General features: G+C 45.1%; 2 protein-coding genes across 12 annotated transcripts in view; one reads left to right on the plus strand and one right to left on the minus strand.

Annotated features, from left to right (window-relative positions):
- Nucleotides 1-4,654: 4,654 nt before the first annotated feature.
- Pigp (phosphatidylinositol glycan anchor biosynthesis class P) lies at nucleotides 4,655-10,427 on the minus strand. 3 transcript variants are annotated; one of them, XM_052741266.1, is made up of 5 exons: nucleotides 10,318-10,427; nucleotides 9,699-9,806; nucleotides 7,563-7,635; nucleotides 5,137-5,255; nucleotides 4,655-4,941 (listed from the first exon to the last, which is right to left on the minus strand). In XM_052741266.1, exons 2-5 carry the CDS (start codon nucleotides 9,778-9,780, stop codon nucleotides 4,811-4,813), a joined length of 405 nt encoding a protein of 134 aa, XP_052597226.1. In that variant the 5' UTR covers nucleotides 9,781-9,806; nucleotides 10,318-10,427; the 3' UTR covers nucleotides 4,655-4,810. The 3 variants fall into 3 exon arrangements, with proteins under 3 accessions (XP_052597226.1, XP_052597225.1, XP_052597227.1); XM_052741265.1 differs by lacking the exon at nucleotides 10,318-10,427 and adding an exon at nucleotides 10,178-10,310; XM_052741267.1 differs by lacking the exon at nucleotides 10,318-10,427 and adding an exon at nucleotides 9,364-9,575 and having other exon boundaries at nucleotides 9,699-10,124.
- A 25-nt stretch (nucleotides 10,428-10,452) lies between these two features.
- Nucleotides 10,453-16,017, plus strand: part of Ttc3 (tetratricopeptide repeat domain 3) — a 106,805-nt gene continuing 101,240 nt past the window's right edge. For 7 of the 9 annotated variants that reach the window (XM_052741258.1, XM_052741254.1, XM_052741255.1 and 4 more), the window contains exon 1: nucleotides 10,483-10,645. In XM_052741258.1, coding sequence (XP_052597218.1) covers nucleotides 10,600-10,645 — 46 coding nt within the window. In that variant the 5' untranslated portion in view covers nucleotides 10,483-10,599. Of the gene's footprint in view, nucleotides 10,646-16,017 lie in introns of all 9 variants that reach the window. The other 2 variants (XM_052741264.1, XM_052741263.1) reach the window with 2 other exon arrangements.

Genomic DNA, 16,017 nt, shown 5'->3' on the forward strand with positions numbered 1-16,017 from the left:
AGAGGCCCCTAGACCCCAGCAGCAATCCTGGGTCCTGAGACTGAGCGGGGACAGAGGCTGAGAGAGAGTGTGAAGTGCCCAGGCTGGAGCCTTGACCAAGGGTGCTCTGCTGGCCACCTACTGGAAATGAGCACTAAGCCTTGTGTCCTTAGAGAAAAGGGCAGCGGTGGACAAATGGGCCTCATGGGCATGCCAAAGTCACAGAGGCAGTGATGATGAACATCACAGACTGAAAAACGCGAACTGTCTTATTGTCTCAGATAAAATGAGCAAACACAACCCACTATTGGGGGGAGGCATGTCCCACAACAAATGATTCTGAAATTCTTGCCAACAGGGCAGAGTGGGGCATCAAAACACAATCAGATTTGGAAAAAATGCAACACTGTTACACTTCATCCCTCCGATTCTGAGGACCAGGGTATGCCTAGTAAAATCCCTGTACTGATGCGGGTAAATTGCCTAGAACCTTTGGAAGCTCAGTTCCAGTCTTGTGGCAAATTGTAGCATCTTACAAATACACTCTTGATCCTATGATCATTCCACTAGACAGACTCTGTTCAACAAGCTCAAGCTCACCACGCCAATCTTTTTTTTTTTTTCTTTTTTTTTTGGTTTTTCGAGATAGGGTTTCCTCTGTGTAGCTTTGCGCCTTTCCTGGAACTCACTTGGTAGCCCAGGCTGGCCTCGAACTCACAGAGATCCACCTGGCTCTGCCTCCCGAGTGCTGGGATTAAAGTCGTGCGCCACCACCGCCCAGCTTCACCATGCCAATCTTTGTTGGACTGATTGTTCAGTTTGGAGCAAGCAGGAGACCACCCATGCCACGTGGCTGAAATACTTCTACCTTCTTGGGGACATATTGAGGGAGCCGTCCCTGCCACATCTCTATGTCACACTCTGTGCTCTTGGGAAGAGGTACACTCACCCAGAGGGTGACTGCACTACCAGCTGTTCCCTCCCAGCTTCTTCAGCACGCAGTGGTGGCCCACACCCTCAGGTCTGTAGGCCCAGCTTCACGTCCAGATTAAAGGAAGAAGGCCTGATTTTAGCCTGAACTTCAGGCAGCATCTGGAACTCTGGCTGTGTCAGTCATAAGGCGGGCATTGTAATTTCATCCCTGACAGATGCCCGTGTCCTTCACATACGTGAGTGACTGAGTCTCTCGGGGAACAATGAAGAGTTGGCATGGGAGACCGATGTCACAGGGAGAGGAAGGGCCTCCTAGGACAGCTGTAACAGCTGATGTGGCCGACTCACAGCTGCGTGCTATGGCAGGCCCATATAAACACAATTTCTGACACAGGTGGCCAACGTTGTCACAATGTTGGCCACCTATAGGACAAGGTTCATGTGGCAGGCACCGAGTAAGGCTTTATAAGGCTTTGGCTGGTGTTGTCCAGCTCTGACCAGGTCTCCTATCACTGTAATTTACAGAGCAAAGTTTGTTACATTTGCAGATACAATTCAAGACCGCTATTAAATGACTGGATGTAAATTCCCCATGTTGTTTATGTGTAAGTCTTGGTCTACATACACACTTGTTCCAGAACTATTTTTGTGTGGCCACTGTTCTGAATATATATACTCTCTTGGTCCCTAACTATATTCCCACCACGTTGTTGGTGCTCAGAAACTTGTGTGTTAATAAGGCATTAAGGTCCATGTCCATGGGCCACATGGGTAGTTATGGACACGTCTGCTGTTCTTGTTCATGTGCACCAATCAGATCCGAGAGCTACCTCACAGAACGAGTCTCAAAAACACAGCAAAACAAGCTGCGGTCATGCCAAGCCATGAAACCCTGGTAGCCTTCTTCTATCTAGACTTTTGATTCCATTCTTCCTATGACTTTTAATCACTGGAAGGGTTTTGTTACCATTTGTGCCTGGTGGTATTGGTGTTTAATCCCAGCACTATGGGGGCAGAGGCAGGCGGAGCTCTGTGAGTCCAAGGCCAGCCTGGTCTACCGAGCGAGATCCAGAACAGCCAGGACTACACAGAGAAACCCTGTCTCGAAAAACAAACAAACCAAAAACCATTTGTAATATGCTTATAATTGATATTTTTTATTTGGAGTTTTTTTATGTTACTTATTACTTAAGCTTATTGCAAAATGCTGTTTCTTGCAAACAGCTTTGTGTGAGTGTGTGTGTGTGTGTGTGTGCGTGTGTGTGTGTGTGTGAGTGAGAGAGGGGGGGGTGTTTCATTGAACCCAGGCTGACCTCAAGCTCAGCTAAGCATGACCTTGAACATGGGAATCCTGCCTCTAACTCCCCAATGCTGGGATTATAAACATGTTCCATCACATCTGGCTTTCAGATATCTTTCTTGAATTCTGACACGTAGCAGGGGAATGACTTGTGCACTTCAGCTCCACAACTGACGTACATCTTCACAAAAATGTCTCTGCTGAAGGTCCAGCTTATTGCAGAGATTTGTGTGTGGGCGGTTCATTGGAAAGCGACAACAGGGAGCAGGAGTGGGTAGAAGAGGGAGCCAAGCAGCTGGAAGACAAGCCTGAACAGGCCTGGTGAGTCAGCACCGTTGCCATGGCAACTGTGATTCAGTTCTTCAGACCTTCAGAGAAGCTGCTGGAACAGGGCTCAGAACTGTCTCCTGGGGGGAGGGGAGGGAAGGGGTGTTTATCTACTGAAGTCTGCCTATTTTGGGCTTTAGGTAGTTCTGGAGGGGTTAACCCCTTCCTTCTAAGGTGAACTACAAATGGCTCCTGTATGGATCTGATCAAGGCTTGAACATAACTGTTTGGGGCATTGGTACCTGTGACAAGAGGTGCCATATTAGAATACTTGTTCAACCAGGCACAGTGCATGTGATAGACATGCTCTACCCCAGCTCTCCCCTCCATTACAGTGCATGTGATAGATCATTCTGAGTATGCAGTGTTTTCCAGAAGGTTCCTGATGTGTGTTTAGTTCCCGACTGAAGAAGCAGGTAGGAGACCCAGCTTCTTCCATAATCTAGGCATTAAAGAGATTTGCAAAATTCTAAGATGATTCTATTTGGGCCACAAATTCTGTGCTGGAAAATACCAGTATTTTTTATGAAGTACATGAGTGCGTGAGTGTGCATGCACATGTGTGTGCATGAGGCCAGACACTATTATTTGTTTTTTTGAGACAGGGTTTCTCTGTATAACAAGACACCATTATGTGGTGAGAATGTAATGATTGGCAAAATTAGCTTTACAACTAAAAAGAGATTGGCTTGTTTATTTTTTGGTGTGTGTGTGTGTGAGTACCCACGCCACTGCCTGCATGTGAAAGTCAGAGGACAACTTGTGGGAGTTGGTTCTCTCTTCATCATGTGGGTGGGGATCAGACTCAGGGTGGGAGGTTTGCTGGTAATTACTCTCACCTAATGAACCATCATCTCACTTCCCCTGGTTTATTATTTATAAAAGTAATACATAAAATCACATGAAAGCTCTTTGGAGGGTCCACTTTTTACAAACTATTCAACAGGTCCTGAGATTATTTAAAGTGGAGAGAAGCCTAAGTTTATCATAACCCTCAAAAAGAAATACAGCCCATAATGTGAAAACAGCCCCTTATAAGGTAGAGACAGAACGACAAGTCGATTTTGAAGCTAAGGCTACTCCTCACTCCCGTTACCTTAAAAACGTTGCCTGCCCATTACTGGTCCTTGGAGAGGACAGAAGAATATTGTGAACACGAGTGGCAGCTCTGATCACTTCCTGCTCTTTCCAAGGTAGCAGCCCCAATCTTGCTGGACCACTGGCTCAGGGTGAGCAGATAGGACAGTCATTTGCAACCCTGGCTGCATGTTAGAAGACTCGGGAGACGCTGTTCTTGGTTGCTTGGCTGTGTAGTGTTCTGCATACAAGACACCATTTATTTGTTATTCTACAGAAGAGGGTCTCCTCAATAACCCAGACTATCTCCTCGTGCTTTCTAGAATATTCTACACAACCTCAATGCTCTACATAGCACTCATTCACAGACAGTATTTGCTTATCTATCAATCAACCTCTAAAAGCTCTTTAAGATAGATTTTTTTTTTAAAGATTTACTTATTTATTTGTTTATTATGTATACAGTGTTCTGCCCACATGCATGCCTGCACTGCAGGCCAGAAGAGGGCACCAGATCTCACCACGGATGGTTGTGAGCCACCATGTGGTTGCTGCGAATTGAACTCAGGACCTCTAGAAGAGCAGCCAGTGCTCTTAACCTCTGAGCCACCTCTCCAGCCCTTAAGATAGATTCCTATTATACCCTTCCCATGCTTAAACAGTCCCTGGTCATGGGAAGCACTAATATTTATGTTAGTAGAGAAGGATGATTTAGTGGGCACAGTATATAGTCTGTAAAAGCCTGAGGACCAGAGCTCAGCTCTCCAGCACCCACATAAAAGTAATGACAAGATGGGACACAGAGACAGGGAGAGCCCTGGAAGCTGTGGGCTAGCCTGGTCTAAGTGGTGAAGTTAGGCCAATGGGAAACCCTTTCTCAAAGGGTTCCTGAGGAGATAAGTTGCCCTCTGACCTTTATAAACACTGTACATGTGTGCATTCCCACTCACAGAAACATGTGCATGTGTGTACATACAGACACAAAGTTGATTATAGTACAATGTGGTATTGTAGTCTGTCAATTAAAAACACAACTGAAAATATTTACAATTTTACTTGAACTGAATCTAAGAAATCAACTTTCATGTTTTTACATGTCAATATTGGGTATTAAAAGGACAGCCAATATAATTATTTTCAAAGTTATTCACTCCAAACTTGTACATGCTTGGTGTTAGAATATTTACACACAGCTCAGTTCTGGGTGTTAAGTTCTCGAGCTCCAAGGAAGAACATCTTGTTTACTTCACTGATGGGAACATCTCTTAATGCTGGGATGGCATCTTCTTGGTAGTTCTTCCACTGTTGATTTTTAGCATAGTTATCTGCAAGAAAAGAAGAGCTCCGCTGAGCCAAGCATTTTCCTTCCGTAATTTCTGTGATTGGTTAAGACCGCTCGTGTAATGTGACGGATCCCTTTGTCTCAATGTGTTTCTGCAGTCCACTGACTGCTTTTCTGACAGAAGTATTAGCATCTCACTCCTCTAACCCTCCCTAACTTGATTTATGTATAAACTTACCTGTGATCGTATGAATGGAGTCGAGTGGAGAGGTACTCATCATGTTAATTCCAAACAAGAGTACATAACCAATGACAACAGCAATAAGAAGGTAGACAGGCAACGCAACGGCCCAGTATCTGCAGGAGCGAACATTATCACAGGTTAACACACACGTTAAGAGGTCATAATTCCCAAGAGGCACTCACAACACGTGCTTTTTGTTTGTCTGTTTTTTTCAAGACAGGGTTTCTCTGTGTAACAGCTCTGGCTGTCCTGGAATTCGCTCTGTAGACCAGGATGGCCTCGAACTCACAGAGATCCACCTGCCTCTGCCTCCCTAGTGCTGGGATTGAAGGCGTGAGCCACCACCACCCAGCCCACAAAACATACTTTAAAAATTTATATTTTTATTAAAGCAGCAGATGTACACGGTAATCCTACAAGAGTTTAGGCTGCATTCACCTGTCTCAGCCAAGCCATCCCGACCCTGGAGTCTTAGTCCACCCAAACAAGCCCTTTCAACATCTGAGCTGTGTCTTCTGGTACTTATTTCCATATAACATGCCCACATTATTATTTCTTGATTTCATCAGCTTCAGACATTTTCTCTAGATGTTCTAATACGAAAACGAGGCCTTTCCTTCTCCCACATACGTTCTATAGTTACACTACACTTTTATTATGTCAGCACTTAAAAACAACTGACTATATAAACAGCATCTGCAACTGAGAATCTTAGTGTATCTGTTTTCTTCTTCTGGAATTCCAGGTTTCTGTCTGTTTTCCTAGTATCTTTCAATACTTCAGACTCAAATTCTTAATGCTTCTCAATTTCCCTCTCAATATAGTTAAGCTCACTAAGTGCTCTATCTTGCCAGGTTTTATTTACTATTAAAAATCCCTCCCTATTTTCCCCTTCCTAGAACGTCTAATAGTGTTTATACATCACACTTCCTGTTTTCCATCTCTGCTTACTCTTCTTCTGTGTAACAATCGACTTTCTAGGTAGCATTTTAGTTTTAGCATGCTTATAACTTTTCAATTGGTAATTAAAAAAACCATTTCCTTGGACAGCATGCTGCTCAGGAGCCTTTCTCATCCTTGATTAGACTTTTTTTTCCTTCTGTGGCTGACATTAGCTCCGTTTTCTTTGAGTCTCTTCTTTCTTTTGCATTTGAGGACAGACTTTCTCCTAATGTCTAGGATTTATGACAGTCCATATTTAAAATCCAAGTGATAAGAAGTTGACAGGAAATAAGGTGTGCACATGGGCAGAGATGGCAGACAGGTCAGAAATGACAGACCCTGTCTTTTACCCTGGTCAGCTCTCTCAGCAAGGCACCTCCCATCTTTCTCTGGGAGAGGGCGGTATAGAACTTGAAGCCAAGGGAAGGTGCTAAGGGAGGGACCGGCCCTTGCTATTTAGCCATGCAGACGTTCGTTTATTACAGGCCCCTGTGCTTCCTTTTCACAGGTAATCCCGGTGACCTCCAGACTACAGACTCTCCACCACACTTTCCATAGGATTGAACTATTTTCTGCAGGGGAGGGCAGGGGCGACCTCCAGGCTTAAGGTAAGGAAGGGGAGTCAGCAGGTCAGCTCTTTAAACACATCTCCTGTCTAACGCACAATTACCATTGCCAAGAGAGGTTGATGTTTCCAAGGTCTGAGGCCATTTTGGAATTCCAGGGCACAAATACTCTTGATGTCTCTCCTCCTCTAGCACATGGAAAAAACAGACTCTTCTATCTCAAAGACTATCCCAAAGTTTTGTTAGTATCTTTTGTCTGCTATTCTATTTTATCTCTGTATGCTTACACCTTTAAAAGATTTTTCAGCAACAGTATAATTTTAGAAAGATTTTATGGAGGAAATGGAGACAAATGTGTTTTCACCACCATCTTTAATTAGTGATATATTAATAACCTTGAAGAAACTTTCAGTTTCTGCTGGGGTACGGCTCACTAGTTAAAGCACTTGCTGCTCCAGTGTGAGGACCAGAGTCTGGATCCCGGGAGCCCAGGCACCTGCTAGGTATGTGTGGTGGCCCACCTGCAATTCTAGCAGTAGAAGGCAGACAGGGGATCCTGGAGCAAGCTGGCTAGTAAGACTACATTGTTTCACTCTGGGTTCAAGTGAGAGACCTTGCCCCCACGATTAAGGTGGAGAAGGATCAAGGGAGACTCCCACATCAACTCGGGACCACTACACACACATGCAAACATAAACATGTTCACCTTCACACACAAATGTGGCCAAACAAATGAGAACACCCTCCCACTCCACTACACCTCCCCGACACAAAAATAAAACACAATTTCAATTTCAACACAATTACTTATGGATTTTAAAACAATAATGATTTAAGGTGTGTGTTTTAGAGAAGACTATGATCCTTCAAAACAGTACAGTTTTACCCTTATTAAAGAAATATTAAACTTACTTCTGAGGCCAGTAAGTCAAGCCTAGAGAGTTTAACCAAGATTCGGGAATGAAAGCCCATACAATATACAGTACTGCGGGATAAAGAGGGTCGGGAAGAGAGAAAAGTTAGTAAGGCATAATCCAGTTTATATGGTTCAGATACAACAAGAATCTTCCCAAGGCATGCTCGACTCTCAGATTTCAGCATCTTTAGCTTCTTGTTTGTACCATTCTTGTAATATTTACCATAATTACCATATTAATAAGTTTTTAGTCTCTTAGCTCTCACACTGTATTAAACAGTCAAAGGACACATTGCTTCTTAGCAACTTATTTTTACAGCATCTAGTGAGTTGTTTCTACATGCTGTATGTTCAATACTTCTCCACAGGTCAGATGTCATCGCACTTAGTTGCTTAAAGGGGAACTTGTCCCCTCTGGTTCTGACTGTCTACATATGATCTTCCTTCCCTTAATACTGAGTCTACGGCCTCCTTTTTGGCTGTCTCTGTGTAGTGACAATACGCAGGCTCTGAACTTCTCTGCAGTTAACCCTCAAACAGTCCTGAGATACGTGTGTAAATTTTATACCCGGGTTGTGGTAAAGACAAGTTTCAAACTACATCAGTGATGATGGGTCATTTTTTCCTTAAGAATAAAGTGTTACAGAGCTTAGTGTGTCAAGACTGTGGAATACATTGAATCCTGAAGAGATTCTTCTGCTTTCCTTATGCATTGGTGCTGAACAAGGATGGTTAAACTCTTTTCCCTACACTGTGGTAAGTGCTAATGACTGAGCACTAAAAGACAGCATACAGTACAGGAGAGGGACCTTCGTATGCTCCTTATCCAGACTCTCCAACCATGGATGAAAACGCAATGGAAGCAGACAGGGCTTGGCTGCTTTGCTATTCCCTGGCTTATAACATTGCCTGGTACACAGTAAGTGCTTAATAAATTCTTGAATTAATTTTTTGACACTCATTTAACTGGTTTGTATAGTTTCTAATCCTTAAAATACTATTTGAATAGGTATTTACAAAATAATAGCTAACACCTATTAAACATTGTTTCTTTGCATTAAGTACTTTACATAAAATACCCGAGTTAATACAAGAGTCAACAAAGGCAGTAAAGTCCACCAGTATGCCTGTGTTCTAATTCCAGTCCTACTGTTTATTAGCTTTGTGGCTTTGAGCAAGTTACTTAAGCCCAGTATTCTCACCTTCAAATTGAGGACACCAGTACAGTGCCTACTTCACAGGATCACCTCATGCAAAACATCAACAATGAACATTATCAATATCCCCTTAGAGTAAGTCAAACACTCTTAGGCCACACAAGGAATCCATGAAAGAGCCAGAATTTGAACTCAGTTATAACTTCTTCATCCCACTGACTTATTCCACTGACCAGGCTGTACAGCTGAGCTAAAACTTTTCAGTTAAGATTTCAGAACGTTGTATTGTGGGCATCTAATTTTCTTCCATTTGGTTGCCTCATACTTTCCCAACATTTTGCAGAGGGACTTTGGTCCTCCCCGTGTGAGTTGGTCACGTTAGTTTTTTAAGCCAGCCTCCATGTTCTCATTTATAAAATGGGCCATTACGGGGATCAGAGTAGATGCAGCATGGTAAAGTGTACATTTTACACCTGACTTCTCTAGCTACACTCTTCAGCTCCAGCATGCTGCCCCGGAACTATAAACCCCTCACACCCAAACCTTCCCAGGCCTCATTCAGGGACTCTCCCATGGCCCTTCCCCATCGCCTTATTCTTCTCTGATAAAATTGTCAGGGGGTGCCCCGGAGGAAGCTGACCTGACTTCTCAGGCTCCCACTGCTCTCCCAGGGAATTCATCATGCTGCATTGCTGTAGGTTTGCTATACTTCTCCACAAGACCGTGACCTCAAGGGCAGGGGCCAGGTTTTATTCGCTTTAGTGTCGAGCCTGGTGCTGGATAAATATCGGAGACTAAACCTAGTACTGGACACATAAACACTGGGCAAACAGCGGATTCCTTCCAGGGCTCCTTAAGAAGAGGCAGAGGTGGAATCAGCAGCTCACGTGTGCACAGTCTAAGAACACACGCGCATTCTCTCCTGGTCCTCGAGGACTAGGAGATGCCCTGGCCATCCATCACTCCAGTACTTACTGAAGCCAAACTGGGAGCTTAAGAAAAGAACAAAGCCATAAATCGCTCTTTCGGGCAATGGCGACGGGGAGTTTTCCACCATCTTCCTTCCCTGTGGCCTTAGACCATCTGCGGAGAAGGAGCACAGTCGTCGTCAGACATGCCCCCTCCCTTCCCCACCAGTCCCTTACATAACCTCCTGGCAGGGACGCGGACACACTGCGGATGCCCGCGCGCCCCCAACCCGGGCCCCTCCGCGTGCGCGCGCGCGCCCCTGCACCCGGGAGTGGGGGGGGCGGGGCGGCGGGAGCGCGCGCTGCGGGGGAAACTGCGCCGACTCGGGACAGCCCGAGGCGAGGGCCAGGCCCGGGCCGGACCGGGTCCGGAGTCATGAGGGGCTCGGTCCCCGGGAAGGAGCGAGGCCCTCGACCTTGGCTCCTTCGATCATCCACCCACGCCCACCCTTTCTCCCCCCCCCCCCCCCCGCAGCCCCTCCGCACTCAGCCCTTCGCGCAGGCGCCGACCAGACTGCCGCAGTGGGAGCAAAAAATAAATAAAAAATCCCGAGGAAAAAGCGGGGGCTCGGAGGCGCCCCTCCGGTTGGCGCAGGCGCACAGCGCGGGGGCTAGCGCAAACTCACCACCCGCCCCCGCCGAGCCGAGGGGGCGGGGCGGCGACCGCGCATGCGCGGCCCCCCCTCCCCCGCCGGCCCACGTGACCCGCCAGCCTCCGGAGCGGCTGGCCGCTCGCTCGCTCGCTCGCTGGCTCTGCGGGGCTGGTTGACGTGGAGGGGCCGGAGGCTGCGGCGGCGGCGGCGGCGGCGGCCCGCGTCCGGGGCTCGCGGGCTGCGGGCCCGGGTGAGTGCAGCTCCAGTGCGCGGCGGGGCTCCCGGAAGTGTCTGCGTGGTCCCGCCGCAGCCGAGATGCCCGGGCATCGGGGCGCTCCACACCTCCCCGCGTGGGTGTGTGGTGAGTGTGGGTCCGCGCGCCGCCGCGCGTCTCGCCGAGGCGGGCAGGCGGGCGCCCGCGCGCGGAGGGGGTGTGGCCGCCCTTGCCCCCCAGTGGGTGTGTCCCCTTTGTCCGGGGGGTGGGGTGGGGTGGGGTCCTCGGGTGTCCCGTCACGGTAGGAGTGGGCTTTGGGTGTGCGCATCCCCTAACGCGAGGGGCTGACATCCCTGCCGGGCCGCCGGCCGCCGCGTCCTGGGCGCGCGGGGACGCGCCTCTGTGTCCGCGGCTGGCCCGGCTTTGTTCCTGGGCTCGCCCTTCCCCTGCGATGGCGTGGGCGTCCTCGTCTCTGTTGGATAGGGTCCCCCCCCCCCACCTTTGTCACTGCCTCCCCTGTGCTGTGCGCGCCCCCCGCCCCCCGGCGCGCGCGCCCGCCACTGCGGCATCCTGCAGGGGCTGGCGGGCGGGCTGGCGCGCGGGTGCGTCCCCGCGTGTCCCCAAAGGTGCGCTGCGCAGGGGTCCTGCGGCGCGCGCGGGGTTTGGCTCGCGAGGGCTCTGCAGCGCGCGGGCGCGCGACCCCCTGGTCTGTGTGCGTGCGCGCTGTTTCCCTGCGTTCGCACGCGCTGATGTTAGGGAGGACCAGGGAGGGACGCAGTGCTGCCCCCCACCTCCAGGAGCCGTGGAGGAGCATCCTTTGCCCTCCAGACTGCTGCAGGGGCTGCTGCTGCTGCGGCGCAGGGGTGGCGACGTCACTAAAGCCTGTGCAGCCATGGCTTGGCGGGGAGGGGGCAGACTAGGGGGACAAAGAACCCAAATGAAGCCGAATGTGGGCTGGCACCCGTGCACGGTTGCTTTTGCAGAAGCTTCTAGCTTCTGAACGTCCTTCAGTTGGCCAGTCCTCTCTCAAGTGTACGCTCATGTCTTTTCACCAGGCCGTCTTGCAAACACTGAGTGGTTATTGTAGGGTGTTTTATGGCAGCCATATAAATCTCTGGATTCTGGCGAGGGAACCAGGGCTGAAATCGTACAGGTTTTTACTGCTCTCTCTTGTGCGGTTTTCTCACAGCCACAGCTCTAGTTAGAACACTTACTTCAAAAAATTTGTGTTTTATTGGAAGAAAAACGGGTTTGTTACAAGGATACACGGGGAAAGAAAGGAAAAAAACCCCTTTAGGGACTGAATTGGTACTACGGTGCTTGTCAAGGGTTTGTGCTTTGCGCTGAAGGGCTGCGGTTTCTGCCTGTTTCTCTCCTGCTCAATTTCCTTACTGTTGCCTAATTTTCCTTTTAATTTTCTGGAATACTTCAAAGATTAAACATAGGCAGATCTAACCAAGCCAGACATTTTCTTTATTATTATTATTATTATTATTATTATTATCATTACTTGCCAAATTTACTTCAAATCCTCCACAAAAAAACAAAAACAACAACAAAAAAACAAAACACTTAAAAAGTTTTGGAGGTGCTGAGAGTTCTCCCCTCCTTACCTGGAGATAGCCACTGTGTTGAGGTTTCTGTGTGTCATTTCCGTGCACAATTTATAATTCGGTAATGGTGAATATAAACAATACATAGTATTGGTTTTTAAAGTAAAGGGATAAAAATTATGTTTTTGCAACTTGCTTTATCACTCAGCATCACATTTTGAGAGATATATATGAATAAATCGAACAATTGTACTTTCTTTGAATTATTATAATTGTTGGTGTAGCACTGCATTGTATGAATGTACCATAATTTATTTTATAGTCTGTTCTTGATGGATTTTGGAATTGTTTACAGTCTTTACTCTTTAAAACAGTCCTGCAATGACTATAGTTGTACCTGTTTGTTATGAACACCTTTGGAGTTTCTCTAAGAAGTACACTTAGTCATAGTTTTGCTGGGTGGTAGAACATATGTGTCTTCCATTTAACCAGATACGATAGACGCTCTCGAGATGGTTGTACCAGCTTTTACAATCATTGATATTGAAAACGCCCATTTCCTCACATGCTTGCTAACAAACTACGGTTTTTTCTTTTCTTTACTGACCATCTTCTTTATGACTTTAGCTTCCTGCTAAATTTGCTTACAGCCTGTCTTCTGTCTAGCCGTGTGACAGCAAATGGGTTAATCTCTCATAGCTAATTGGTTCGGTCTTTATTGAATTTGGTCTTTATAATATTAATTCCAACAAACATTTATGTTATGTTATCTAATGTTGCTATGGTTGATGTAAAGATAGAATTTCATGGGATGTTATATGTACCTCTAGTAGCAAGTGAACTGATTTAATTAAAAGCATTTTAAAGGTATGATGTTTTTTCTTTAAATCCTTTCCTCCTTGATGTAGTAGTTGGTGTATTCAGAATACATGTAACATGTTTGCAGGCTGTGGAGTAAAACCATTGAACACTTACAAATCTAACAGTGGGTCCAAGAATCAGCCTGACCAGTATTGGATGTGCTCACTTTTCAGAGGTCATTATCCTGAATTCATGTTATTCTTGTATTTTAAACACTTTAATCAGATTTTTGTGTATGTTCAACACTGAATTGTATGTATGGGTTCTATGTTTGAGTAAGAGACATTATGGGTGTGGTCTTCTGAAACTTGCTTTCACTCAATGCTGTATTTCTAAGTTACTAATACTCAGTGCAGATGTAAGTCATTAATTCTTCACTGGAATTACTGTGTATTAGAATGCAGTTTATGCATTTTCCTGTTGGTGAGCATTTTGGTTATTCTGTTTTCCATAAGAAAAGTAAACAGCACACCCACTTGGAAGAACTGTGGTACAGCTCCAAGTAGGAAAGCAAAAATAATTTAAAATGTTAATATACAATGTGGAAAAACCTCTTTTAATCCCAGTACATCTTCTATCCACTTATTCAGGACATCGGTATCATTGGTTTTTTTCTGTTAATTATCAGTGTGTATAATTACTTTTATTCAACTCAACTGTATGGTAAAAGTAGCTATAATACCTAAAACATTTCAACACCTGTTTTTCTTGTGTGGAGTCTGCCGTGGTACATGCATGAGGACAGTGTGAAGTCCTCTCCTTCCACCATGTGGATCTGGGGGATTGAACTCTGGTTGTTAGGGTTGGTGGCACGTGCCCCTAACCACTGAGTCATCTTGCTGGCCCAGTTACACGTTTAGAAGAATCATAGTTTGACTTTAAAATGTCCTTACAATACTCTAGAAATTTATCCTTTGCAATTAAACTCAGTGCTGAACTTCTTTAGACATGCTAGCAGCATGTGGAAAGTACGTAATTTTAAAAAGCATTTTTGGTGCTTTGTGAACAAAAAATAGGGTGGAGTACCCAGCATCAGAAGCTGTTTGCTAGGGCAGAATTGCTGGTCCTTAAGGATTGCAAATGTTCAACTTCAGGAAGTGATTTCAGATCGGTTTTGAAGTGGTTGTACCAACTTGTGTTTTAGCTCATAGTTTTGTCAACTTACATACTTCCGGTTAGCATTATATGAGAGTTACAGTTAACTTGCAACCTATCCAACACTTACCTTAGATTTCTTATATTTGGCAGTAGTTTGATATGGTGCATCATTGTGATTTAAATTTGCATTTATTAATGAGATTGAGAATCTTTTCATATATTTATGCATCATGTATTTCCCTTGTGTAAAAAACATGGCCATGCTTTTTCACCCACTTTTAAAAAATACTGAATTGTCTTTTAAAGCTGATGAATAGTAGCTTTTTTTTTTAATGTACATTGAAAAAACCCAGGTCCTCATGCATTTGACAAAAATTTTCTACCACTAAACTACATCCTAGATCCCAATTCTTAGTTTTAATGTAATCTAATTGGAAATGTCCTTTGCTCTGTGTTTCTTTTAGACTTTTTTTTAAAGGTTTATTTTATTTATTCATTTATTATGTATACAGTGTTCTGTCTGCATGTCATGCCAGAAAAGGACACCAGATCTCATTACAGATGGTTGTGAGCCACCATGTGGTTGCTGGGAATTGAACTCAGGACCTCTGGAAGAGCAGTCAATGCTCTTATCCTCTGAGCCATCTCTCTAGCCCTAGACGTTTTTAAAATGATGCCTTTCTTACTTAAACTCATTTGTGAATGAGGTCGAGTTAGTGATACGCATTCATTTTATCTCATGTGCTCATCCCCTCTATTCTGTGTACTGAGTCTGCTTCTGCAGATTCGCACCCGTTGCCTGCCTGCTGAGTTCCTGTGTATTGATCTGTTTCGGGGCTAGCTTTCTGTGTTTCATGTCACCTAACCCTTATCAGTATTTCTGTCCACACTCTCTTAGTTATTGTCACTGTAGCTTTACCTGAAATCTGTTTCTGTGTTTTGGCCAGGCTGGCCTTGAACTCACTGAGTGCTGAGATACAGGCATTCAGCATCACAACTGGCTAAAAAAACAAAAACAAAAACAAAACCTATTTCTAATATTTGTTAAATGGTCCTGGGTCATTTAATAAATTGAGCCTTGTCAGGCACTGTACCATTGAGCTGCATTCTTAGCCCCTCAGTCATCTTCATGTGTGGGAAACCTTTGAGTCTTACCTGTTCTTGGACCTTTGACCTTTAAGAATCAGTTGTGAAAAGCCCTCTGGGGCTTAATTGAAAGCAATCCAATCAGTTCTTGGAAGAATTGAAATTGGTTGCTGTTATAAATAATAATCCCCCCACACCCCCACCCCCTTCAAGATTTGCTAACAATAATCAGTAAATAAAAATTTATAGCATATTTTAAAATACTGATTTTTAACTATCTGCTTTGTATTTTATTTCTCATATTTTGGAAATTCATTGGATTTTCTGTCATTTGCAGTGGTGATGTTTATTTTTTTTCCTTTCCAATTATTTTCCTGTTCATATGTGCAAGCATATGTGTGTGTGTGTGTGTGTGTGTGTGTGTGTGTGTGTGTGTGTGTGTATTCTGGCATACTTTCAAAATTGTGTTCAGTGGAAGTGGTTATGAGTGTTCATTAGAATTGATTATAGTGCACATACAGGTCTCATTCCCAATTTCAAAGGAATTGTAGCATTTGTTGGGAGGTTTTGTAGATAACTATGTCATGTTAGGAAAGACTGCCATTTTTTACATGCTTTTCTGTATTTGTTGAAATTTTGTTTCTACCTTTCTCCGAACCATTAAGTGAAACTGATTACAAATTATTTTTTTTAAATATTTTTATTTTATATGTATGGTTGTTTTGCTTGCATATATATCTTGTGTACCACTTCCATGCCTGGTGCCCACAGAGGCCAGAAGAGGGTGTTAGATCCCCTGGAAAGGAGTTATAGGCAGTTGTGAGCCACCATGTGGGTTCTGGGAAGTGAACCCATGTCCTCAGCAAGAGCAGCACCGCTGAGCCTTCTCAGACCTCCAAATAATGGACTTTTTTTTTTAGG

This window comes from Peromyscus californicus, unplaced genomic scaffold (assembly GCF_007827085.1).
Source record: "Peromyscus californicus insignis strain IS unplaced genomic scaffold, ASM782708v3 Scaffold_16__1_contigs__length_79575227, whole genome shotgun sequence".
Lineage (NCBI taxonomy): Eukaryota > Metazoa > Chordata > Mammalia > Rodentia > Cricetidae > Peromyscus > Peromyscus californicus.